The sequence below is a fragment of the Cinclus cinclus genome, chromosome 16, assembly GCF_963662255.1.
Source record: "Cinclus cinclus chromosome 16, bCinCin1.1, whole genome shotgun sequence".
In the NCBI taxonomy this organism is placed as follows: Eukaryota; Metazoa; Chordata; class Aves; order Passeriformes; family Cinclidae; genus Cinclus; species Cinclus cinclus.
Window position 1 is genome coordinate 6,565,878 of NC_085061.1, and position 26,954 is coordinate 6,592,831.

At 38.3% G+C, this 26,954-nt stretch overlaps 1 protein-coding gene across 2 annotated transcripts in view; it reads right to left on the reverse strand.

Moving 5' to 3' along the window:
- The window catches only part of TRRAP (transformation/transcription domain associated protein), a 73,659-nt gene extending 47,679 nt beyond the window's left edge, over positions 1-25,980 (reverse strand). For both annotated transcript variants that reach the window (XM_062503230.1, XM_062503229.1), the window contains exons 1-30: positions 25,881-25,980; positions 25,472-25,521; positions 24,444-24,554; positions 23,814-23,918; positions 23,131-23,214; positions 22,321-22,377; positions 21,600-21,725; positions 21,200-21,277; positions 20,889-20,977; positions 19,949-20,045; positions 19,426-19,564; positions 18,849-18,927; positions 17,618-17,852; positions 16,526-16,853; positions 16,319-16,416; positions 15,481-15,675; positions 14,751-14,942; positions 13,197-13,362; positions 11,746-12,002; positions 11,098-11,298; positions 9,309-9,460; positions 8,114-8,313; positions 7,149-7,366; positions 6,840-7,037; positions 6,174-6,434; positions 5,047-5,208; positions 4,637-4,733; positions 4,067-4,188; positions 2,471-2,641; positions 1,660-1,728 (exon numbers count right to left, since the gene is read on the reverse strand). In XM_062503230.1, coding sequence (XP_062359214.1) covers positions 1,660-1,728; positions 2,471-2,641; positions 4,067-4,188; positions 4,637-4,733; positions 5,047-5,208; positions 6,174-6,434; positions 6,840-7,037; positions 7,149-7,366; positions 8,114-8,313; positions 9,309-9,460; positions 11,098-11,298; positions 11,746-12,002; positions 13,197-13,362; positions 14,751-14,942; positions 15,481-15,675; positions 16,319-16,416; positions 16,526-16,853; positions 17,618-17,852; positions 18,849-18,927; positions 19,426-19,564; positions 19,949-20,045; positions 20,889-20,977; positions 21,200-21,277; positions 21,600-21,725; positions 22,321-22,377; positions 23,131-23,214; positions 23,814-23,918; positions 24,444-24,554; positions 25,472-25,521; positions 25,881-25,980 — 4,437 coding nt within the window. The remainder of the gene's footprint in view (positions 1-1,659; positions 1,729-2,470; positions 2,642-4,066; positions 4,189-4,636; positions 4,734-5,046; positions 5,209-6,173; positions 6,435-6,839; positions 7,038-7,148; positions 7,367-8,113; positions 8,314-9,308; positions 9,461-11,097; positions 11,299-11,745; positions 12,003-13,196; positions 13,363-14,750; positions 14,943-15,480; positions 15,676-16,318; positions 16,417-16,525; positions 16,854-17,617; positions 17,853-18,848; positions 18,928-19,425; positions 19,565-19,948; positions 20,046-20,888; positions 20,978-21,199; positions 21,278-21,599; positions 21,726-22,320; positions 22,378-23,130; positions 23,215-23,813; positions 23,919-24,443; positions 24,555-25,471; positions 25,522-25,880) is intronic.
- Positions 25,981-26,954: the final 974 nt, after the last annotated feature.

The window sequence follows — 26,954 nt, forward strand, 5'->3', positions numbered from 1 at the left end:
TCCTGGTCAATTCTGTTCTCCACTGAGTGTTTACCACCTCCTCTACATAACCACACAGTCTGAATGATCCAATCTACTCCCCAGCATTGCTTTTAATGAGTGTCTCAGATGTTGGAATCTCACGAAGATCGTGAGGAAAGGAGAGAAAGTGAAATGTCAGCTACGGTAACGGACCACGAGTTTCACCATCCATGTTTTTCTACACTGACAGTTTGTCAACAGCACAGTGTACATACAGATACATGAACACAGCCTACCACAGCAACTGTACAAAGACCAAGCTGTGATCTCCTGCAGTTTCTTAAGATTTTTGTTTTTAAGGAAACTTTGAAGCAACAACTAGGAATCACAAAACTAATATTCAATCAACTTTGCATTGACACAATTCTACTTGAAATATTTCCAGACTTCTCCCTCAAAATGTGACAATAGATTCATTCTCAAGTGTCTGATGTGCACCCCCCACTCAATGTACCTCTCTAAACATGGAATCACACAGAAAACATCAACAAAACACATTAAAAGCCAGGGAATTCCCAACTAAACATGACTTGGTGACAAAAACTGTTCTGGAGGTGCCACATTGTGGTTTAAAAGGCTATTGCTATAAAAATATCTGCAAGATATCTGTAATCATCGCATTTGAGGAAAAGTGAATCCCAAACATATATGAAGGCCTTAGAATTACTCTAACATAAATAAAATGAGGTTAACTGAAGAATGCACCGTGTTCTAGTTAAAGCATAAACCAATCTTATTCTACTTCATTACAGAACATCGAGGTCTAATATAAAGCAATGACCAAATTCAGATTAAAAGCTCTCTTTGCAATGACAGGAAAGAGAAATGAAAATCCATTAAGCCATTTCCATATTTTGAGGAAATAAAAAGCCAATGTAATTTTGTTCTGATTTGAAAAACAAAGATATTAATAGAAGTTCCCCCATTTTTTTCTTAGGTCCAATCATAAATCTCAACACTTATTAAAAGCATTTAGTAAAACATTAATAGAACTATGGGACTTCTGGCAATGTAAAGGACACTGCACTGAAGCAGGAATTCCCATCAGTATTCCTAAGAGCACATAATACTGCCATTACTCTGCAGTTTTCCTTTTATAAGACAACTGAGCAGCTTCCCAAGCTTCAACACTGAGCTCATTAGTTTCACTGGGAGAGTGATTTTAATGTGATCCCAACTAGTAAATATTGAACTTGGTTTTAATAAATTAAATTTTAAATTAACTGGGATCATGTTATCATTATGTGTCATTTTCAAAAGTCTATGTTATGAACATCAAACACATTAATGAAAAAAGGGGGATTACACTGCTGAGCTCATCAGCCATTCCAATGAAGAACAGATTTCTAAGCAGAAAATCCTGAGGGAGACAGGAAATACAAATGCTTGAGCTGTTCCCACACTAACCTAAAACAGTCTTTAAAGTAACCATTGTCAGCAGATAAGAAGCTCCTCTTACTGAGACTTCTAACAGATATTCAATATTCCATATTCAATTCAACAAGTCTGCTGGCTTGTAACAAAGCATCAGTGTGTAATCAGTTATGGCAGCATTTACAACTGAATGAGTCCTTTAATTCCAAAACATTAATACTACTTTTTTCTTCTCTTCTCACATAAAAGCATTCATTAACTTACATTTCCATCACTCCGTTGTCCACCTTTGTGTGTAATAACTACAACTTCCATCCATTTACGCAGGTGTTGCTATAAAGAAAGGATAATTAGCATTATTCTTCAAATCAGACTGTTCCATTTCAGCATATGCTACAAGAGACAATATAGAGGCAGAAATAATTCTTTGAAGGAAACAAAGAGAATTATCAGTTATTTTCATTCCCTCAATTTGAAAAGTTTACTGTTGCTAGAAGTCCTTTCCATATTCAAGAAGGCAAGGATTGCAAGTACATACATATATATATATATATATACACACACACAAAAAAAACTTCAGTCTGATAGTCTTACACTTCTTTGATGACTTGTTTGATATGTATGCATTTAAATACTTACATATTCATGCCAAGGGGATAAAGAATTCACATATTCAGTTTAAACGCTTCAAATAAACAGAGCAATACCTCCCAAAATTTTATAAATCAAGAAGGCACCAAAACAGATTTAGTGCATTGGGAAGTAAAATTGTTAAAGGTGCTAGTGGCACCTTGCTAAAAGACAAATTTGTCCAAGCAAACCTTAGTGTAACTACTTATGTCTTCACTAAAAAATAAAATCTCTTAACTTTCTGGTTAAGATGCCCTTTAGAAATTTACTCAGAATGTTTAAAGAAATTGGCTTTTTTATTAAACAAAATAAACAAAGCCAAAAATCTTTTACTTCCATATACATTGAGTCACTACTGAACTTCCTTGATTTTTCACCAATAAAAATAGTAGCTAAAATAAAATTTCTCCTGGAAGAGCTAGAAGAAAAACTTGGATGGGCTTACCATCATCTGATCACAGAATTTGTCATTGAAAGAGTTTGGGAAAAGTCTAGTGACTGATGTCAGGCGATTCACAACATTGAGGGTCAGACTCCGATAGTCTCCCAGCATCATCAGCAATGGTCTCATGTGGGTATGAATTTGATCAACTTCTATGGTAGCTCCTTCCAAAAACTGCAAGAGGGTGCACAATTTAGATACAGGTGGAGAGGGACAGGACTTTTGTGCAAGCATTTTTCTTAAAATAGATTCAGCTGACTCGAATTTTCTTCTTTTATTTTGTTCTTTCAGAATGCAATGGTTCAAAGAACATCTAGTGCTGGAAATATACACAATGACAAGATAAATTTGGGAAGCACTGAGGTATTTCTGACACACAGTGGGACATTCCATAAAAGAATCAAATAGAAGATTGTAATTACAGACAGACTGAAAAGCTGCTACAGCTATAAATTAAATACACAGCTATGAGTAAACTACTTAGACCCTATATTAAGACCTGCTTGTGAATCTGGCTGAAGGCAATCGAAAATATTTCTGTGTTACAATCTGCATGCATCCTGAGCAACAGAAAAGAGCCTGGCTGCAAGCAGCCAGAGAGAGTATTTCCTGTCATAACCAGATATCCTGTGGGCATAAGTTTATCATAGGAAAAATACAGACATATCTGATGTGTAGGTCAGAAGAACCCCTATTTGCCACCTCTCAACCCAACTGTGTTGTTAACAAGCCATAAATAATAAGCACATTCCTTTTCATGACCACAGTGACATGAAAATACCCACAATCTCTGGCCAGTCAATGGCACAAACAAATGCAAACCACCAGTATTACTGCAGTTATATTCTCTGTTCCATGTCAGCCCATCTACACGGCATTACAAAGAGGCTGTAAGTAATTTCATTAGCTTATTTTTAATTTAGAAGAATGGAATTAAAATCTTGCTGAATCAGAATTAGCCACAGCTACTGAACAACAAATCATAATGAAAGAATATCCTTTCCCTGTCCTTCCAGCCTTTATACATGAATGTAGCATCCACAGGACAGACAGGGCAGTGTCAGGCAAGGACACTAATTCTGACCTCAAACAGGACAGCCAGGGTCCTGTTCCTAAAGGTAACCATCACACTGTGATGCAGAGTCTAACTCTGCTGTCCTGCTTTACTTTTCCAAAACCAACTATGGGATCTCCACCGCTTCTTTCAGGAACATAGACAAAACATGGGAAGAGCTTTGACAACACAGCCAAGCCTGCACATTTGCAAAACAGCTAAGAAGGACTGATGCTATTAAGAAAGACTCATTTACAAAGACCAGACCAACAGAAAGAGGGAAAGAGGGAACAGAAAGACTGAAAGATTTACCGTGGTCCATTATCCAAGAGCCTAAATTCTTAATTGCAACCTGGATAACTTTATGGCCAAGTTCAAATCCCAAAGAAACACATCTGACACAAAATTATCAGCATCACTAACAAAAACTGATCAGAGCAACAATATTTCCTGTAGAGAACCTTCCCACCAAGCCTTGTACCAAGGAAGGAAAGCAGAGAGAGAGAACAATGGCCTCAAAAGGAATGTTGTTTTAATACAGTCACCTTTCTCATGCATGCTTCTCCTGCCTCCTGCAGCTCATTATTTGTTGAATTCAGTGCCTTGAAAAGTGCAGCAATGATTTTCTCTCTTGACTGAGGCAAGTAATTGCAGGCAGCTAGAGCATCTGCAAATATCAAAGTAAATTTGTTCTCTTGTTAACTCAATTTCAAAGGACAGGAGAAAATAAACCCTAATTCTACACTGCTTCTCTTATAGTTTCTTTTTATGTCATCTCAAATTGCAGACAGCCAAAGTACTGTATGCATTGCCAAAATCAACAGGCACCATAAAACAGTAAAAGAATGAGAATTCTATTAACATTCTATAGTTTTCCTAATGCTTTATAACATAATTAATCTTAAAATATTTTGGGTTCCTTTCAAAAAACTGAATTCTAGTCATTACGAAGGCAGCGATACTTTCTCATTATTCTCTCCATTAAACTGTAACCTCAGGAAAGCAGTCATCAGTCTTCCAGTGCTCATGTTTTCTGCTGATCTCAGGAAGCAGACTGCCCATGGCTCACAAGGACACTTAACTGCATCAAGTCTTGTTTAGGAGGTTTTACTTACTTAAGGCTGCAATTCGAAGAGGTACAAGTGATGGAAGACTTTTGTAGCAAGGTAGTTTCATTAGGGCAGCATCTTCTGCCTCACACAAATTCAGTAACTAGGAAAAAAAAATAAACAATCATTTTAATATTGCTACTCACATTTGAAACACCACTATCTCACTCCCACCTTTACAGACAGCTTTTCATCTACAGTACTTTGGTTTTGTCTCAACTCAAAACCAGAGGACCTTCTGCATTGACTGCTGCAGGCAATGCACACTTCACTTGATGTTTCAAAAGGGAAATTCTTATATTTCAGCGAAAGCTTCAAATACACAAAGAAAAACATGTATTTTTAACAATGAAAGTACTAATGCCATCATACAGAAACATCTACGTTCAAAGATGAGAACATAAAGAAGAAAATACCTCTGTGTAGAAAACCTTGTGTTCCACAACATTGAGATCCATTGTAAACAATCGGGGCTGCAGGGTTGTGCAAAATGTATTTCCCTCCATCAGGCCAATCTGGGCATTTGCAGGTTGGTGCCGAAGCAAATGTTTTTTAGGAGGAACCATGTCCTGGAGAACCTACAGGATGTAATTTAGATTACTAAATTAGTAGCTATTGAAATGACCCCACAGACCCAGCCACCAAGAAGACACCATTAGTCACGGCTGTAGCTTTGTATCCATTTGCTATTTTGGCTCCAGATGTGTCTTGAGAAATAATTAAGCAAGAGCAAAAGCAATTCTCTGAATTACTTTGATTCACAGTCAGCTTGCAAAACAGTGTAGTAGCTGTAATTAATACATATTCTCCGTAAACAAATCTATGACATTTAATTACTTCATAAAACATCATGAACAGCAAAGAAATTCATAGACTGAAGCATTTCAAACAGTCAAGAAACACAAATATTTTAAGCAGCTAAAACATCAGAAAACCAAAAAAGTTTCTGCAACTTTTTTCCATTACACCAACTTCTCACTTGCCTCATTAAACAGCTTTAGCAAAGTAAGGTATCAATTAGGGAGTTTCTCAGTATAATCTGGAATGTTGTCATGGCCCTTAAGACTTACGTTCATCCAATTATATTCCAAAAGACTAAACAATATCAGCTTTAAGGAGTATCTAGCCAAAATTTATTTCAACCAGCTTTTAACTTCATAGTCTCTTTCTGCATAGGGAAAGGCATAGGAGTAATGCCACATATTTAGAGAATAACAAAACTCACTGTCAAAATGCAGTGTCTATACAGCCTAGCCTATGTCTGATTGGTGGCAAGATAAGCAGCCCATAATATAAGGAACGAAATCAACCTGATGACACTATAAATACTGGCTAAGAGTCAGGCAGACCCTGTATGAATCTCTATAGTGCTCCAGCCATTGTATATATTTGAACAACAAAACTTAGCAAATGATAAACACGTGCTGTCAAAGCACTACAAACTTAATTCACTAGTGTGCAAAAACATACTAAGAAAAGCATTTCTGCAAATCCCAACTGGAAAACAACATTAAGCTCTGGTTCAGTAAATATTTCTGCTTACCTCTTTATGTGGCTCCATGATGACTGTGACACTTTTGCCAGTGACCTGTGCAAGCACCTGCAAAGAATGCATGGCTTGTTTTCTCACTGTGGAGTTTGGAGAGGTCACTTCTCGAACAAGGTCATGTGTCACATGATGGAAAGACTTTTCCTGTGCTGCAAGGATTTCTTCTGTTTTTTCTTCATCTTTTAAAGGAGTTGCACATCTAATCAAGAGCTGTTCTAATGTGGTCTTTGCCATAGCGACTGCTCCATTGGAAACCTGAGGCATCAGAGATCATTTTTATCAGCCAAGTACAGAACAAAGATTACACGACTCATGAACTCAATTCTATTTTGATGAATCCTGTGATTTTGATTTCCAACTAAGCTTAGTGAATCTGTGGTAAGTGACGTTGAATCTGGGCTCTTTTGTGATCTACGTTGCCTGTACATTTCTGCTTTGAAAGCAGCAAGTGTAAACTCAGACTTCAGCAAAGTTATGTGAAAAAATTTGACCTCATTCCTAAATTCAGATCTTGGTTTGAGTTAAAATGACTAGAATTCACTACTGGTAAAATGCATTCTGAAGTTCAGCAAAATCAAGGTTACTAAGAGTTCCACCAGTGTGAATTTAAGGCCAGAATTTTTCCCCACACTATTTGATAAAACTTTTTAATTACATTACCTCTCCAGTTAGGTCCATCATAACGAAGAGAAGTGCCTTCAAGAAAGTCTGCTGGTTCTGGAGGACCCAAATCAGTGGCAGCCGTTCCATGAGAAATTTAATGGACACAACACCTCCAAGCTTAGCATACCAAGCTTGTTCATAACAGCAAGCACACAAACGTTCCACAATGTATGAAAACAAGGGAAGCTGACAAGCCTGGAAATGAAGAAATGGATTTTCTCAGCTTACTGGTAGCCTCCAAAACTTCAGAAGCAAAACTGCATCAGCTGAAACTCAATCATTTCAATACATTTTTAAAAACCTTACCCTTTCCTTTGAACCCAAGATGATGCTCGCAACATCAAATATCACCGCTAGGGCCACTTCTCCTATTTTGCAGAGCTCTTTCTCCTCATATGCCATGCAGATTGCTATGGCATCAATAAGCACCAAGGGATCCATGCCTTTTGACCCATTTTCTTCACTGTGAAACATGGCTGTGCTAGGCTGGCTCCCAACCTGATAGCACTGCAGCAAGAAAGGACCTGGAATTTGTAATGGGGGAGAGGGGAAATAGAGATAAAACAATGGATATTTCAATATGAATAGTGTTTTAATTAGATTTTACTACTCTTCGGACTAGCTGATGGCAAAACCAGTAAGCCCTGTGCCTATTTGCATATAAATGGATTGTAAGGCATCTTTCACTCCTAGAAGAACAAAAGATTACATCTACTTGAATATTTTTTCTATGCACTAGACTATGCACTGAAAGAAGATTCAATTAAAATGAAGAGTCATAAAAATCCCAGTTACATTAATGTGACAATGAAGAGTGATATGCTCATAATATGTCTTTTACCAAATTACTTGCCATACAGCCCAAACAAAAAGTTTTCTTCATGGATATAAGACACTGCAGTGCTCTAATATTTACCTAGTTCCTCTAAAGGTCCTGGAAACAACCCAATCAGAGACCATCTGTAAATAGTACTGTGAGTATTAACTTACACAAATGCTCTGGAACTATGTAAGCTGTTCCACACCGCAGTTATTTCATTGGCTGTAGCATTCAGAGAGCATTATTAGGCGACTGATTGTTTTTTTAAAAATCTGCTTAATAATTTCCACCACTTTTTTAAAAGAATTACAACACAATTCAGCCATCAAACAAAAACCCACTATAGTCACCCAGAAGCAACTGCAATATGGTGACTTTTTAAAAGCAGCTGCTGTGAGTAAAAGCACAAAGCTCTGGCCAGCAGCCCAGGAGCCGTGTCCCCTGCACTCACCACACTGCTGAGCCACGGCCACCATGGTGTAGTGACGGATCAGGCTGGCCACGAAGGGCAGGGCGCTGGGCCGCAGGTCCTTGATGACGGCCGACATGAAGGCACCGGTCAGGGCCTGCTCGAACGTCTTCCGAGCCGGCGTGTCCTGGGCCTTGTAGCGGTGCGAGATGATCACGCTGGGGATGGACTTCTCCGTGAAGCTGGAACACAACGTTGTGTTCAACGCAGCCCCCAGGGCTCACAGCCGCTGCCGGGCACTGCGCTCAAAGTCTGCTCTCCATAGCTAACTCCTTCTCCGCCTCCTGTTTTCCCCCCGATTTCATAGAGCTAGGCCAGTTCACTCAGCCCATATTAATTTTGTCAGCCGCTGGTCTCCAGCATGATGGATAGCTCAATTTCATCAGGAACATTTAAAGCCAGTGGTTCAGAAGAAGCCATGTATATACAGTAATAGGTATACAGGCATCACACTGCCACTCAATTACAGAATGTCCTATATTTTGACATTTTCCGTTTTTTAAAATGACATTTGATTTTAATCTTGAACGATTGAAACATTATTTATCAAATCACCGCCCAACAAAACTCATTCGTTGCAAAGCTATATTTATGTCAAGTCTAACAAGCCCCAACTGTGCAAGCTACTATGCTCTTTAGTTACACTCAGTACATTGCAAGAGTCAAAGTCAGCCCACGCTTTTAGGGCAAAGATGCTAAAGTTGTCTAAAAGCAATAAACTCATGAAATATCAATGACTAAAACTGCAAAACATGTAAGAAAAGCTTCAATAAAAAGCTCCCACACCAAGACAGAGGTTGTGTGTGACTATGCTATAGCTTAGTCACTAAATGAAACTGAATTTCTCTTTCACTTTAGCAAAAGCTTAGATGTACATACAAAATGTCACAACCTAAATTAATCTTCAAAATACAATTAAGCACCAGAATATTCCAATTATTTAAACATATGAAACTAAAATTAATCATATTGATCACAGGTAAGACTGTAATTCGGGGAAGAAAATTATACTACAAAACATTAACATGTCATTGGCATTAAAAAACATACTAACAAAATTCCTTTTCACCAGCAGGCAAAAACCCCATGAACTGCACAGACTAATCATTGTCTCTAAACTTGCTCCAAAGGCACCATAAATTGTACATACACATTTACGTTTAAAGAACTGTCATACTTGGGATGTGCAAGAAGCTGGTACAACGCGTGCTTGTTGTCATCCAGGCTCATCATGGCCACCAGGAAGCACTTGATGACCTCCCACGCCTGCCTGCGGTAATAGGGCTCCGTGTTGGCGCTCTTCAGACAGTCCAGGGCTGTCTCGATCGCCTAGAACGGAACGAGAGAGAACCCCGACACTTCTTGCTCTTGGCATTCACCACAAGGTCAGCAATCAAGGGAATGGTATTGTTAATGTATATTAAATGTAGCTTTGAAAGTATGCACAGTTTGGAGTGCCCGAGTTGAGAAGTGCAGAGAGGGCCTGGGAGCATGGCTTGAAAACAGCACGGTATTTTCTGTGCTTTTGTAGGTGCTAAGTTTCATGGCAGATACACTTACCTCCCTGGTCAGAAAGCATTTCAAGGTATGAGTGAGATAAATCTTCACTGTATCTCTCCCCTTGCCCAAAAATAAACTTTCCTTGTCTTCCCTTCAGCAATAATTGCTGTGTCTAATCCCTTCATACTCTATGTATACAATGCATTTATACCCATATATAAATGGTACCTTCCTATGCATGATGAAATGTCCCTGTAAGCAACTTCTAAACATCGGTCATTTAATGGAAATAGCACTCCTCCTTTGCAAGAAGATTTAATACATTAGAGAATAATTCAATCTTTTAAGATAAGATGATTAAAAAGGGGAGTATGTCTCTTAGGGAAACCTCTACTTCGTCTTTATATATATATATAAAGAGATAAAAATACATAAAAGCACAATTGTCTAATTTCTATCCTTATTCCACAAAACAAAGGAAGATAAATGAGATAGGCATTAAGTAAAAAAACATGTAAAAATTGTAAAATTTGTTCTGTAATGCATGAAAAAAAAGGAATTGCCAATTGCAAGTAAAATCTAGCCATGTATGCTTAATAAGTTTATGCAGAAAAAACCCCTACTAAAAAGTGAGCATTTTCCTGGGCATTTTCCTTCCTTGGTATTTCCGCCTACTTAACTAATTGTCATCCCAAGTTTTTATCACAGCATCTCAATGAAAGAAAAATTAGTTTTGGACAGACCACAAAAGTCTACCAGGGCACTGTAAGAAAACAAATGTCAGCAACTACAGTATTGACATGTATTCAATTCATCAGCTTCAGTACAGTGAAGAAATCATTAAATCTGCATTTTAAGAATCACTTTTCCAAGCTATTTTTAAGCCTGTTGGCTGGATGGAGCCAGAGAGCCAGCTGCCTGTGAAGAAAATTGCTTACTACATTCAGATCATATCTACTTATGAAAGTCTAATAGAAAAGGTAAGTATTAAAACTCTACAGATCAAATTATCTCAGAATCCAGGTTCACTCTCAGAGATTAGATTGCTGTAATTAGTGAGAACTAAGCACTTGTGATACACCGTGACTGCCAGATGAAAGCCAGTGCAGTACAAAGTGCTTCTAGGGACAACAAAACCAAATCACCAGAGTCATGAGAATAATCACACTGAAGAATTTCTACAGTACATTTTTGATACATTTCAAAAAGCAAATAGGGACTTTTAGATGGGATTACTGCTCCTAAGCATTACACCAGAAGTTCCAACCTTACCCATTCTGTGAAAACATTTATTTGGGACAGTTTAGCTCCCTATCCTATCACTTGGTAACAACAGTAAAGCATGCCTAAATCTACTATTTTGGGGATGAAACTTTTTACAGGTTATAGAAGAAATGTAGAAATAACTTCCAGCCAGATATTTTTAAATTCGGTTTCTCAGCATGGAATGTAACTTAAGCCCCTACCTTCTCCATTGGGAGCTGAATGGATGCTTTACAGTCTGAAAATTCAATTGTAATACTAGGTCCTTGGATTTCTGTGACCACATATTGTAGTTTCTGTGATTCCTTCAACATCTTCCTGTTACTTCCACCAAATTTCCCAAGCACACGATAAGCCACGTGGGAGATGCTGTCAGCAGGATTGCGCAGGGTTCGCCACAGAGCCTGCAGGTTAAAAGGTACATGGGCAGACCGGGCTTACTTCAACATTGTTCAAGTTGTAATGCAAAAAAAAAAACCAAAAAAAAAAAAACCAAAAAAAAAAAAAACAACTTGCTATTGAACATTAAACAACATTGTTAATTCAAAAAGCAGGCCAGTTAAGGATGAACTGAATTAAACTCAGAGCTAGTTTTTAAATATAAAAGTAAATAAAGTAAATAGAATATAACCATTTAACAAAGATAAATATAGGAGAAATAAATTCACTTCTAATTTTTCGGAGTTTTCAGCCTAACAGCACAACACCAACTATCCTCCTACACTCATATCAGACTGGTATGGGTTTCGTGACAGATTTTTCAAGTTTTTGTAATCAAAGCTTCACACAAATTTCTAATAATATTCAGTAAATCAATGACCTCTTGTGGTCTAACAGAAAATAACATTTACCTGCATGAGCTCAGCTCGAACTGGCTGAATGTGGTCATACAGAAAGTCTGGCTGCAAGTTATCCACACACAATTCCAGAGTTCTTAAGCCCTGGCTAACCAGGGTCTGGGATCCATTGAGAGCTGACACCAAGGGGTCCATCAGCATTGGCAGATAAGGCAGCAGCGAGCTCAGACGAACTGGCACAGTGAGGCAGAGCTCTACAAACAAGTCTTTCATGTGTTGCTTGTGAAGGCCACTTTGTAACATATTAAGTCCTGAAAATTATGGGTAAGTTATACACTCATAGGAAAAAGTCTACAGTTTAATGTTAAAAATTGTTATTTCCTAAATTTGGAAAAACGTGACTTTTTTAAACACTGTAGAGCTTACAGCTCTGTAAATAATGGATTTTAAAAATACTAATACCATTCATTACATCTAAGAACGTCATGCAATGTATGCCTTTTTATGTACACACATATAGAAGAAAAAGCATCTGTGCATATTTAGAAGTTTAACATTAGACTCAATAAGGCAACATTTAAATACAGTAGACCAAAAAGATAAAAAGATAATTTGACTCAAACCTTAGCCTTGTAACAATAAAAAATAAACACAAATGGAACAACTGTTTTCAAAATATTTCAAACCCTGAAAAGAAACAGTCAGTTACATTAATTGCCCCAGACTAAGTACGTTCCCCAACTGATTTTTCTCCCCATAAAAATTTCACATTTTCCATAAATCTACTGATATGTGTTTTACATAATGATTTACTGATAACATATATACATAGATATATATTTGCTAACTACAAACTCTCCCTACACCTGTAGATCTGAACCAGTCTACAGTCCTAGAATAGCTCTGATTAGCTTGTCCTTAGGTTTAAGTAGCTCTCCACATTTCCTTGCTCACCCTCAGTATTTCTGGAACACAGTTATTGCAAGCATAAATGCTCAATTAATCAAACTGATTGCTATTTCCATTTCTTTTTGCAGTCTGGTACTGCTTGAATTTCTATTTATCATGCCCTTGCAGGTGCACACACGTGCCCTCAACTGCAGAACAGCCAGGGCTTCACTGCCATGCTCTCCCCACAAAACCAGTGGCAACATTGATTCACCTACTCACTCATCCCTCAAATGCTCTCTGCCTAAAAAGTTACCACTGCAAAAAAACCCCCCAAACAAGTAGAAGAAACCCACAACAGCCTCACATCGCATAGAAGAAAAACAAGCAGCAGAAATTGTGAAGCAGCCAAAACTATGGAGCCTGAAGCAGCTGATAGTAAAGGAAAATAAGCACATTCAAGGTTTTAAACCAATCACTAACTCAAAATCAGAAGCTATTTATTAGGGGTAGGGCTTTCGTTTTGAAGGGTTTTTAGCTACATAACACAACTTTATTACTGCTATTCACAAAAAAAAAGTCAGAAGCTGGGGTGGGGAAAGAAGGTATTGTTCTACCTTGCAGTAAGTTTGGTAACAGCGGCAAGAATTCTTGGTATAACAGATCATGACTGCCTCCTCCAATAGATCTGAACAGTGCTCTGAGCAGCAGGAAATAGTTATAGGGCTCTTTGGCAGTCTGTGCAAGTTCCATAGAGCTGTTCACAATCTTGTGCAAATGTGGCTATAAAGAAAATAAAGCTCGAAGATTAATTTTATCATCATTGTACTGTACAAGAATTTAGCATGAGATTCTGCAAATCTGACACAGTGAAAATATATTTCCTCTCAAGTACCTGGGAATGTGGAGCAGAAACCAGAGACGTCAGAGTGGCAAGAGAGAACAGTTAATATTAAATTTATCCCTGATCTAATTTCATCACTAGCTCTTAATTTTTGTGAATGCTAGAATTTCATTTTGAAAGCAAACTCTCTCAAGTAAAAAAGGCTATGGAACTAGTCACCTTTCTAGAGCAGAAGACATCTTGCAAGAACACCTTACAAGATTCATTAAAAATAGTTGATAAATACCAGCATTATCAGGGACCAGAGACAAACAGCAACATGTCTGGATATCATTAACATCTAAAAAGCCTTCTACATTGCTATGCAAATGTTGCAAACAGCCTTTTCAATTAAATTGTCTGCCCAAGGCCCCTGTCATCCATCCTACAGAAACAAAAAAAAAAGTAACAGAAGCACAAAACTGTGAAGGTAGTAATTTACACTCTTTAAACTTCATCTCCATCTTATAAAAATCCAAACTACCTTGATTCTGATGACAAACTGCAAGAATTAAAGCAAGATTACATGAATATTGCTTCATATTACTGTTAGTTTTCATAGATTCTGGGAAAATGGTAATCCCCTCTCTGTTCTACACAGTTACCTGTATCAGAAATTTTGTTCGGTACAAAGTACAAGGAAGAAAAATCAAAGAGAAATGATGAGAGAACAATCAGTGTTCCATTAAATTCTTAATGTCTTTTCTAGATACAGGCAGCTGCTGCTTTAAAGAGGAAAGTGCACTCCTGCTACAAGCTCAGCATTTCTAAATTCACTGAATAATGAGATGATCTCATCAACATAAATAGATCCTTGGAATATACAATATGTTGTCAGTAGAAAAAATAGCATTCCTTAAACCAAAACTTTCCAAGAGCATAGAAAAATCTAACTCAAGAGGTACATGCCACTGAATATGACATGAGTGAACAAGATTCACCAACACAAAAAAAAAAATAAAAAGGCAATTTCAATCCAAGTAGAACTCTTAATACAAAAGCAAAGGGAGAAAATATGCAAGAATTTATGGGCTTATGGCAATCACAGACCACAGTCATGTATCAGCCTTTTATACTCATAATTAGTGCATCACTTTATAGTTTCAAATAGGAAGAAAATATTCACAGAAACCATCTCTTATAAACAAGGCAATGTACTTGGAATTTTGGAAAAAAATGTCACAAATAGTTCTTCAAACATTAAATGACTCTCAAATGTTAGACTGGGCAAAACTCTTAAGAGTGCTGTTTTTAAAGCAGACTTATCTTTAACACAAATGACCTTTACCTTCAGCATTTGTTCATTTTCAGCTGCAAATAGTGAAACTGAGCCAAAGACTAACTTGAACAGCTTGAGATACAGATTGGAGAGTTCCACATTAGAGCCCATTTCTGGCAGACGATCCAGAAGATATTCCACCAAAATGGTTGCAAAGAGAGCAGAGGTAGTAGGGTTTGCCAAGAAAGAATTGGCAACAATCTACAAAAGGAAACCACAAAGAACTTATTACTGCTGTAATAAAAAGAACAAAAGGATAAATGCACTATCCATTAAAAAAAAAAAAAACTAAGACAAATTTCTTCCCCTATCTCCACTGCTACCCAAGTGATTCTGTTTGTCCTCAGTGGAAAACAGCCATGTATGTAGTTTGATGTTGAAGTCTTAGGTTAAATTTTAAATGGATATTATAGGAGTTGCATTCTGTAAAACAGTAGAACATAAGCACAACCACCTGAACAAAACAACGTCCGTAATGTTCAGTACTTTTCAAGAATGAAGCCCACTCATATCTTTGAAGTGTTCATGTTTGTATTGCATCATTCAGTCAGGTAAGGTGTTTTGAAAATCCATCTTTAATTCCTTTTCCTAGACTACTCTTTATATAGACTGTTTCAAATTTCACATGCTAATTTCAATATTATTACTTAGAATTCTACTTCAGTCATATGTACCCAAAGGCCCAAGCTCTCTCCTACATGCTGTTCATTATCAATTTAAAAAGTAAACAATAATGTACCTGAAGAGCATAGTTTTTAGAGATCCTCTCCACCATGTAAGGAACAGTAGTTTGAAAGATTTCTTTAAAAGTTAAAGGGTTCATCATCGTGAACACACCAGCAAAATGCTCCAGAACTTCCTTTTCCTCTTTCATCCTGACTGTCTGACAGTTTGCTACTCGAACATATGTCTGTCCATTTCCTGCTATTTGCACCTACAGCAATTGAGAAAACACATACACTGGTTACAGAATTTGAGTAGCTTACTCTCCATTATTCTCAAAATAGCTTTTGAAAGTAACTGAGATTTTATGGGTTTTACATGCCAGCCCCACACAGCTAGAAGTTGGGCACAAGAGCCAGCCATGACAAAAAAACTGAGTTTTTTCAGAACAGATTTTAAAACTAGGAAGAAAAAAATGGAGAAAGACAACAGTAGGAGATATCAGTGTATTTGTAAATTACTTAATAACCAATCAAACATATTTGTATTTCATTAGTACTTCATATAACTACAGAAGATAAACAAAGACACATGAATGCTTCAACTGTTAGCTAAACTATCTCTTTCAAGTAAAGATTTAATTCACTTCATGAAAGACAATTATTTCCAGTCTGACCTGCCTGCTTGAACAGACAAGAATGGCTGTTGAGAAAATAATCTCTTGCTTGCAAATAGTAAGTACGTCAAAATTCACTTCTGAAATTAATTACTCATATTAAGCATTTCTCAGTAGTTGTGGTCCCAATTAAAGACAGAGTAAAAATATGTGTAATCCATGTTTTAGCTGACAAATAAATCCTTGTTAAAAGATCTAGCATACAGTAACTGTATACGTAGAAGTGCAGGTTACATACCTGATAAATATCTAATGCCTGCATTGCATATTTCACCAGTTTTATATAGATTTGAGTCTCCTTAGGCTGCAACTGCTTATTAGGAATGAATTGTGCTTCTGAAAGAATAAGACAGTTAAGCATTAAAAATACTATTTGCTTTCATTCTAGAGAGGCTTTTTTCTGTAGAATTATGAGGGGTAAATGTAATTAAATATGTAGTTTTACCACCAGGAGCTTTGCACGAGGTGATGCCCCACGTGATCGTCTTGACCCCACAGACCAAAGTTTTCACTAAGCTCCGACAATCCGTGACCTGAAATGTCTGCTTATCTTCTTTTTCTTTCTCCCCTTGTTTTTCAAACACAGGTACTGGTGCAGGGGCCACGGGAGTGGCTGGGGCAGGGGAAGGGACAGGAACAGGGGCTGCATTTGCTGCTGTGGGCACTCCAGGTAAGGCGGCTTCAGCTGCTCCGAGCTCAGACTGGGGCTTGCACTTCTTAAAAATGACAGACAGCTGGTAGCGTGCTATGGTGTGGAATTTCAGAACAAACACCTAAGGCAAAGGAGCAGAGGCAGATCATATAGCGGGGGGGGGATGAAAAAGAAAACAAGTGTCTTCTTCAAAAATCACCCCAAATTTAACAGGACTAATATTTCAAATCAGGATACTGAGATCAGTAAAACTTACAGCTATTTTTGAAGTCATTCAAATGGCAGCAAACATTTTTAGGTGTATCAATAAATTAGTTTGCCTTCTTCAAACAACTAGTGCATCCTTGATTTTCAAAAATACAAAAAACACTTCCATATAAAGATCCTTAAAAGGGATCATTAGGTCTTCAAAGAGCAAATATTTCTAATTGTACAGGTTGTATAGTGCTATGCTGAGACCCTGTGCAAAGATTCTCCTTCAGGGCTTAAAAAATACCCACACCAAAAAGCACACCCCTAACCAGAAGGCATTAAAAATACAATTCTTGTAAACTCTTATGCAAGGAAAAAAATATTATAACTAAAATTTGGAATAAAATTATTTTTTAAAAACCCAAGCTACTCAAAACAGGCATTCCATTTCCTGCTATGAAACTGGGCACTGAATGAAGCTGAGTTGACAAAGCAGCTCACTACATTTGAGATATTATCCCAGCTGCAGAGCATTTTAAAGAGCCCTTCTCTGAAGCACTGAAGTGAAATACAGTACCCAGGCTGTTCCTACATATTCTCATATCTGAAGAAGGAGAAAGTAAAAGGCAATTGACAACATACTACAAAACAGGATATCCAAGCAGTTATCAAATGCTTTAAAGAAATCAATACCTCCAGCATCCTCATAAGGATGTCTCTACCATTTCCATTTTCCTGTTCACTTTTAGACCTGATGCAGTCTACCAAATTTAGCAGAAGCTTGCAAGACATGGTCTGGATACTGCTGGGCAAGGATTCATCATCAATATTCTTGGCAAACAGCTGGACAGCCAGGGAGAGGTCATTGAGAGGCAAATGCTGCCGGACATGATGTACCAGGTCTGCCAGAGTGCTGTATGCAAGGGGTCTAAACCAAACCAAGGAATGAGGAAAACACATTGAGCACAACTAAAAGTGTTGTTATTTTGGCTAAACAAATAATTACAGCCTGGAGATACATCCAAATTTCTCAAAGTAAGTTTTCTATTTTCATATGGAAACCAGAGTTCACAAGGCTGTTTTGGTTACATAAGGGAATTTTAACCAATGATGCATCAGTCTATCCCACAACTCTGGTACTGCCTCTCTGATCTTTCTTTCTTCTCTGCAGAACACCCCACCATGTATTCTCATATACATGCAGTTAACATGCATGCTAGCCACGTTTTGAGCAGTGCTGGGAATCTGTTTCATAATTAATCATACATGATTCATAATTTCAGAAGCAGTTATGAAAACTGACAAATTTTAAAAATCACTTCATTTCAAATATCAGGTAAAGAATCTAGCAGAGCAAACACTTCTAAAAGTAATACATGCTGTCAATAAAGTACTCTTGATACTTAAACAAAAGGAAGTCATTCTCCTAGTTCAGATACTAATTTGGTCAGCAAGCTCACCTAAAATTTACACTGTAGAAGATTCAGAAAGTTAGGTATGCTCTCCATTTACTTTTTCAATTGCAAACAATTAAGTTTTAAAGCATTAATTAACAAAACAGTCTAAATCTCATTCAGATATTACACTGGACATAAGATTTAGGGTGTTTCATGAAATACTGGCCAGATACTGAGCTAGTTTCTCTATTTTGGTTGTCCTCTACAATTCAGAAAACTGAAATCATCTTCATTCACCCATTTTTCTTATTTTGTCCTACACTCACATTACCATGCTGTGCCATCAAAGTGTTAAACAAAAGCCACCATTACAGCAGCAGAAGCTCTGCCAATAAAACAATCTAGTAAAATTAGTTACTTGAAGCAAAGATTTAGTACCCTATAGAGAAGCTGCTGTAAATATCAATAATTTTCAAAGTAAGCAGCCCTGGCAGGCACTCAGATCATTACTCTAAACTTTCTCATACCTCAGTGTCTCCCGGGCAGTGTATCCAGAGCCAATCAGTATAGATTCATCAAACAGCTTGTCCATGCATGGAATAAATTCTAGAATTTAAAAAACAGAAAAATGAAAAAGCCATACACAACAATTGGCAAAGGAAATAATAAAATAAGATAGTTAAGCATTAAACTACTTAACTTAGGTATTCAAACCAAAAGTTAGAAAGTGATTTTATCCCCAAATTAATTCCTGAAGCTTAGAAAAGGCAGTGCCATTTACAAGGAAATTTTCAAACAAACAATCTCTTGTGACTGTCTACTCCACTGACACCTTCACCCTGAGTAATACTGCAGTATCCAGTCAAAGCCAATCATATTGCAAAGAGAGAAAAATGCTCAGGTTATTTACAACTTAGAAAAACTTTTTGCATATAACTAATGAGTTACTGGAAACATCAAGTTGGGCAACCCTGCACACAACAATCCTATTTGGCCTGGCATCTTGTGATAATCCAATATAAGTAAGTAATATGCCTCTTAAATTGACAGAAATAGCAGAAATCTTTCCAGTTGACAGGTACACTGATACAAAGTGCTACGTACGGCTCCTCAGGTCTGTTGTCAGGATGTGCTTAGCAGCAATCAGGAGTTCCTTCCTGAGGTGTGCTGTTTCAGCTGGACAATTGGAGAGCAGCTGCAACATTCCTTTTACCATTTGCTGAGAATATTTAGCCACTAACTCCTGCAACAACAACAAAAAAATGACACTGAGTACAACTACTACAACATCCTATTCCTAAGGTTTGTGTTATGCTTGTGAAATAGCACTCCATTAAAATTCACAAGTTTCTCTCCCAAAATCTAATCCAAAAACAAAAATGAAACAGTCATTCCATAAATGCTCAGTGAGGGGGAATGGCATATTTTTACTTTGTATTCACATGAGAATCACTTTTGAAAGGATAACCAAGTACAGCTCCACCTTCAGATACCCTACACAAATGCTCCCATCTCCAACCCCTGATGTACTACAGTCATGCAGGTCCCTTTCCTGCCATAAAGCAACTAGAAACTAAGTAGAAATTAACTAGAAATTAAGTACCAAAGTAATAAAAATTCATCCTACCTGGTAAATTCTGATGATGTAAGCCAAGAAAGACAATGTTTTAATCTGAGCAGCAATAAAATCAGCATACAACTCTTTGTTATAAAGTTTATGTTGTCTGAAATTAAATTGAACAGTGGTTACAATTTTGTTCCTCCCCTTTAGTACCTTCACTCAAAAAAAAACCCAGTGAAGTTTCAAATTACATCACCTTGTAGTAAAGTTCTTGCTTCTTAAAAGAATGCAATCTCTCTGGAAGAGCCCATTTTCAACAAGCTCTCTGCCATTCAAACTGCAAGCAGCACCTTGCTGCTGAAAGCCAAGCCAATACAAAGCAACACACATTTGGCTCAGCTCCCCTCACTGGGGCCGATTTTCATCCAAGCAATATTCCCTCCCACAGACTTGTCCATCTCTCTCAAGCTTCAACCACTTAATCAGATCATCCAGGCAGACAGGGAAAGGCAGAGATCTTGCTCCCAGTGCCCTGACCACAACCCCCTGCTTGCTACTCCTCAGAAACACCCCTCTCTGAGGCAGGAAAAGCAGTGCCTATCCCTGCAACATCACAAGGCTTCGTGCAAGCTACACCTTGGAAGAGCACATATCTATCACTGATGGTATGGCAAAGTTTAAACAGCAAGTGTCCACACTGCCAGGGTCTTCATCACTGTCTGTGATGATATAGATTTTTGTCAGAAAATCTATTTTAAAAAGACTCATTATCAAATAATAAGCTGGGACCTACTGCACAACTATGGACTTTACCACTGACATATAATGCAAATAACTTCACCTACAGAACCTTGGTAGTTTTTAGTCAAATAATTGTTGCTGCTTTTGAGATTAAAAGAAGTAAGAATAGAATCAAAAATCTCACGATAGAAGACAAAATTATTTTGAGCAATATTGAATGATAGGCTTATCTCAATATCATCAAAATAGTATTAAATGCTCTTACCTTGCTTGAGCAGAAACTTGTATTATAATAGTATTCATAATCAAGGGCACAAATTCAGCTACTACATTATGAATGTTCAGTTTGTAGAGCTGAAAAAAAAGTATTATTAGAGAAATTCACAAGCCACACTTGCAGTCAAATTACTGGTGAGCTAATCAGAAAAAAAATTGAGACATCTCACCAGCTTCTTTTTAGATATTTCAATTTCAAAAGTATATCACATTCATTTTTACTAATACATTAGCCAAGACAAGTTACACAAGCCATTCAGTAAGGAAATATTTACATGCAAAATACTAAAGGGTACAAACCTGATACATGAGAACAACAATAATAGGTAGCTCAGCCAAGACTTTTAATGATAGAGATCCTCTGGGAATTATTGAATGCTGAAAGAAAGAATACATGCTTTATAAACAGTCTAATTATTAATTCAAAAGAGTATGTAAGCCACAGTTTTACAGAAACTGCTCATTTTAGTAGCACTATATTTAACAATAATAACATTTAAAAGCACAAAACCATTGGGTGCTACATTAAATAAAAATCCTATAATTATAGCTGCACAGAAAAAATACCTGTGAAGTTCCAATCAGCTAACACAGATAAGAAAAACTAGCAAAAAGAAAGCCTGTACTTTTTGCCTGGCTTTATGATCTGTGGTCCTGTGCTACAGACAGTCCCCCAGCCAAGAGCAGTCAGAACACTCACAGTCCTCGTTTCGCTGTCCTCTCGCTCAGGGTTCACCTTCACCACAATGGTGGTGATCATGCCAACCATCTCAGGAGTGGGAACAGTGTTCTCAGGAATCACCTGAGGGTTCTCAAAATACCGATTCTACAAGCAAAGAGCAGAAGAAAAATATCATCATGCCAGTAATAGTCAAAAGGCCATCCATGTCCTCAGAACTCCTCCATATAATTTTCCCCCAGAGCAGTCTTCTCCTCTCTGCATGTGATGTTTGCATTGCAGCATCTGCCTGGGCCACGAACACACCCTGCAACATTTCCCACTGGACAGAGAGGCAGAAAAGCTCCCCCAGCCAAGGAGGTTCTTCTGCTAAAGGAAAGCGACCCAAGAGGTCACTCTGTATCAGGGAGGGAAGATCAGACTGTCACCCTCCCTTCAAAAACAGACACATTTGGCTACATGGAGACAACTGCAGCCAACCTCACCCTGCTCCAGAACTTCACCTCACCTCCATTTTCTCCTATCAGTGACAGTGTGCCAGAAACAGAAGGTTTTCCAAATCATAATGTAAATGTCTCCATTTTTAGACAGTTTCGATAAATAGTTTCACTGAAACTATATTTACTTTGGATTGGGTGCACTAGATTCAAAATAATTATGCCAGTATCTTTAGAGATAAAATTAAGAAATAAAAACTAGTCTTCTTACTATACCAAGGGCAATTTAAGAAATAAAAGTTTACCACTACTTTCGGAAGTTCCTTGTAAATCTGTTTCACAAAGTCCAAAAAATGATGAATCTAGGAAGGAAGAAGTCAGTTGCCATAAAGACATTTTTAAAAAATAATTTAAAAGCCACAATTTTAGAATCTCTGTATTAACAGCACAAATATATAAAATCTCTACTCACCAGTACAGTATATTTTTCATGATAACTGAAAATAATCTGTAAGTGTTCTTCTACCTCCTTCCATTCTGTCAGTATTAATTCAAATTGCACTTAGAAAGAATCTGATCTACCTATCACCTCTACATAGTTCCAATACAGTATTGTTAGGTATAATTACTATAAAACAACTAAGTCTTCCCAAGAGAAAATCAAGGCAAAAGACAAGAGAATAACAATGCAAACTTCCAAATTCCCCTTGATGAGTCACAGGAGAGAAGAGGGAAGGCAGAAGGAAGTCAATCAGACTGAATTCCTTTCTCAGGATTTTCTTTTACAAACTAAAGAGGCATCAGTTCTCTTCCTTTGTGTGGAAATTGTATTCCTTAGACCAATTATATTGTCCATAAACATTTAAACCAAGTACAACTAAGGTTTAACAGTTTGTTTCTTTTCCTCAGGGATGCAAGCATTATGCAATCCTCTTCAAAAATTTACTTTAAGATTAAAAAAGAGGGGAAAAAAATTAAACATATGGTTACCACAACAGGTCAGGCAACATAAAAGGACAATAGCAAAACAAACCAATTGCCCCACTTGAACAAAATGGCAATTCTAAACAGCATGGCAGCAAGTTTTACACCATGGAACAAGAGTCATGACCTACCTCTTGAGTGATTGCTGGTCGGAACTGTTTATGCAATTCAATAATTATTCTTAAACAGATCAGTACATTTTCTTCATTCTCTGTCTAGGAAAAAAAAAACTTTTCACTGAGCCTGCTGCTCACTAAATTCTTCAACTACTCAGTGGTTACTTGTAAAACTCTGTAAAATTATACTCTTCTCAACAATCTAAAGTTTAATATGGATTTGCATGAGCAAGACACCTTTCCTTGGATACCTTACAATCTTAAGAGTACGGCTGAAATTTAATCTACCCCTGGGGGAATAAAACCCAGACATTTCAACCACTCTGTACCATCAGATCTGTTCCCATTACCCCTCAAACACAGGCCCCCATGTGAGCTTCAAATGAAAGTGTTGTGAATTCCAAGACAGAAAACAAACTCCCAAGAATAAGCTATCTGCCAGAAAATTTTGCCCAGCATGAGAACAGTTCCCTGAATTCGTACAATCCAAGTTTCTCCAACGGGCAGAAGAGAACATGCAGAAAACCTCTAGGTGGCAAGAGAGGACACGGGTGAAGCTTAAACAAAATGCCCTTCCATTCCTGCTCCAGCAGCACAGCTATTGAAAAATCCTACCCCCAGCAACTTTTGGAGATGAAGAAAGTAGATGAAAATATTTCGGAAAATTTCAAACAGTTTTAAGAGGAAGTAAAAAATACCTCTAGAAATCTGAACATCACAGACAGGATATTTTTGGTATGAAGACGAAGATGTTCATTTGTTGGTATTCTGTGAATTATTTCAAGCACAAGCTTCCGAAGTTGCTGTTAAAAAAAAAAAAATGATGTGACAGAACTTCTTGAAAAGCCTACAAAACCCAACAATTGGTTGCAGCATCTTTTCCAGCATGTTGAAATAGAAAAAATCCATTTTGTTTCATATAGACACAGGTTTGTATACAAAGACATAACCCTTCCTACAACCCACCTACATGAATGAGGCAAATTTAACTAATTTACAGTTGATAAATCAGACTTTTCTAAGGAATGCAATGTTAAGTATTTAATGACAAAGATTTAACTTTTGCCTTTCATTTCTAACCTTCAGTAGTCAGTAATTTGTAACAATGTGCAGTATTTCAGTAAGAAAGCCAAATCTGTTGTGCCTACTTTTCCTCCTGTTCCACAGAAGCCCAGGTTGGCAAAGTTTATAAGTAACTTATTTAAAAACAGGACTTCTTCAGTTCCACTCCAAATGACAGATCTATTTTTTTAAATATCTTAAATCAGTTCATTAGGTTAATCAAAGACTTCACAGCAAAAAGGCAGGAGATGCTCCACACAGTTTACCTGTGCTGGCTTCTCCTGCAGAAACTGAACTTCCCCATCCTGTAGAAAGGTGAGAAACCGAGGGATGATATGTTCCAGAAATGTAGAATATTGAGGGGATGACGTCACATTCTAATTAAGAACAAAAAATGGGGAGTAATAAAATAGACATCACACAGATTATATTCAGTTACATTCAAGCCACTATTAAACATTTTCAGTGAATTCTGAACAGATTTCATGACTAAGTATCTGCTGACACACACACACAACCAACTTCCAAGAGAACATTAGCAAAACAAATCCTGAACTGATGGGAAGGCAAAAGACAATCAACCAAGTCTTCAGATTCCAAACAGATCACCAGACTAAGCAGTTAAATTGTTTCAGGAATGGCTTAAGCAGATAAAAAACTCCACAAGAATGATTTTTAGTTTTCTCTAACTTCAGAACAGGCACATAACAACTAGGTAATCAAATGATGTATAATTTCTGCTAACACAAGGCTGGGTTAACTTGTGTTTCAGATTTTCTCCGCTGCCCATCTAAAATGATGATCCATCACTCCACCACTATGCAAAAGATGTCACTGGAGACATCTCCACTCCTGATGTCAGATTCTGCATCTGACAACTCCCCTCCCACTTTCACACCATGAAATACTCAAAGGAATCAGAAGGGCCTCTGTTTCACAAGGGCACAATACACATTTGAACTGCATAAAAGAAAGCTTTAAATAAAGACATTTAAGAGCATTCAAAAACAGAAGAAAAATCTTACTTCACTTTTATTTAAATGCTTAATGAATAAAGATTTGGCAATAAAAGCTCTCTAAGTCCAAATGTAATTCTTCAACAACCTGGTTAATTCCTAAATACAAACCTAAATTCAATGACTTGTAACCATATAAATCATAAGCCACAGGATGCTATTATTAATATTTTAACTGCATAACATCAGAAATTTAATTAGTATGCATTAAGCACAAGAAAGGCTCCCATTGCAGAAAGGTTGGGGGGAGTTGTTGGGGTTGTTATCTTTTTATTTACCTCAAAATTCTCACTGACTTCTTGCATCATTTTCAATTTGGTTTCATCAGCTGAAAATGGAAATTCAAGCAAAAAAAGTAAGTGTAAAACTAGGTCATGAAGGAAAACACCAGGCTCACTGATCAAAGAAGCAATCAGATCTTATCAGTTTAGCTATCACTGCCCAATTATAAGACACACAACTCTCTCAAACGACCACCACACAACTGCACACACACACCTCACTCACTTCGGCTCATGCAAGTGCTTCTCATCATTTTGCTTCTTCAAAAATCAAAACTCAAAGAAATTTCAAAGTGAATTCGACAGACTTCACTGTCTCATTTATCAATTGTATGAACAAGTCCACAACAGTTATGAAACAAACTACTGATGATCTTAAATTTTCAGTAAGAAAAATGTCTCTTACGTGTATTGACATCTGTAAGTGCAGCTACAAACTGAAGGTATTTTTTCATCAAAGTGGTTTGGTCCACCACCGTAGGTCCTTGTGCTGAAACAAATGCCATCTTGGAGGAGGAAAGATCAGCTTTCAGTACATAAAATCCAGATCAACACACCTACAAAAGAATACAGAAGTATTTGTTAGTTTATATAGCTTGTTAACAGCAGTTATCCCATCGCCTACATCAATTCTTCTAACACACTGATGGAGACCACCTTTTCCAAAACCACAACTGCAACATTTACACAGGCTTAGAAATACAACAGCAAGCATGCACAGCACTCACTGACAGGACCGTACTAACAGATAAAAGGGCTTATTGAGCTCTTCACAGCACATTCACGTGTTTTGCCCGGTTTCCTCTCTCCCAGCAGCACGCTCCAGGCTCAGGGATGCTCCCGACACCGCACACCTGCCATCCTGCCTTCCGCCCCAGCCACACCCCAAACTTACAGCGACCTCGGGCACACCCCTGCGGGACCCAGCCCCAGGGCCGCCAGCAGCCTTCCTGCCGCCACAAGCTGCAGGGCCCGCTCGTAAAGAAGCCTAAAATCACATCTAGCTTGAGAGACCGGCGACCTCCCTCCTCCCCTGGGGGGCTTCCCGTCAGTTTTGCTCCCTGCCAGGTCCGGCCGGGCCCGCCCGGGACCCGGCGCCCCTCACCTTCCCCGCCGCAGCGCTGCTCGCCGTGGTCGCTGCCCGCTGCCAGGGCGCCGTCACGCCGAGCCCATCTCCGCCCTGCGAACACGGGCACCGTGAGCGGCCACAGCGGCGCTTCCCGCCCGTCCCTCAGCCCTCCCGGCGCCGTGCTCGGCCCCAGGCCTCCGGCGGGGCTCCGGCCGCTCCCTCCCGCCCGCGGCGCGCCGGTCCCGCCTCCCCCGGGCCCGCTTCACCGCGCCCAGGCCCGGGCCCCAGCGGGGCGCTGCCACCGCGCTCCTCACCCCGCGGCTCTCCGGAACCGCCCGCCCGCGGCCCCCCGGCTCCCTCCTTTGTTGCTCCTGGAGGCCGCCGGCAGCGCATGGGCGCGACGGAAGCGCC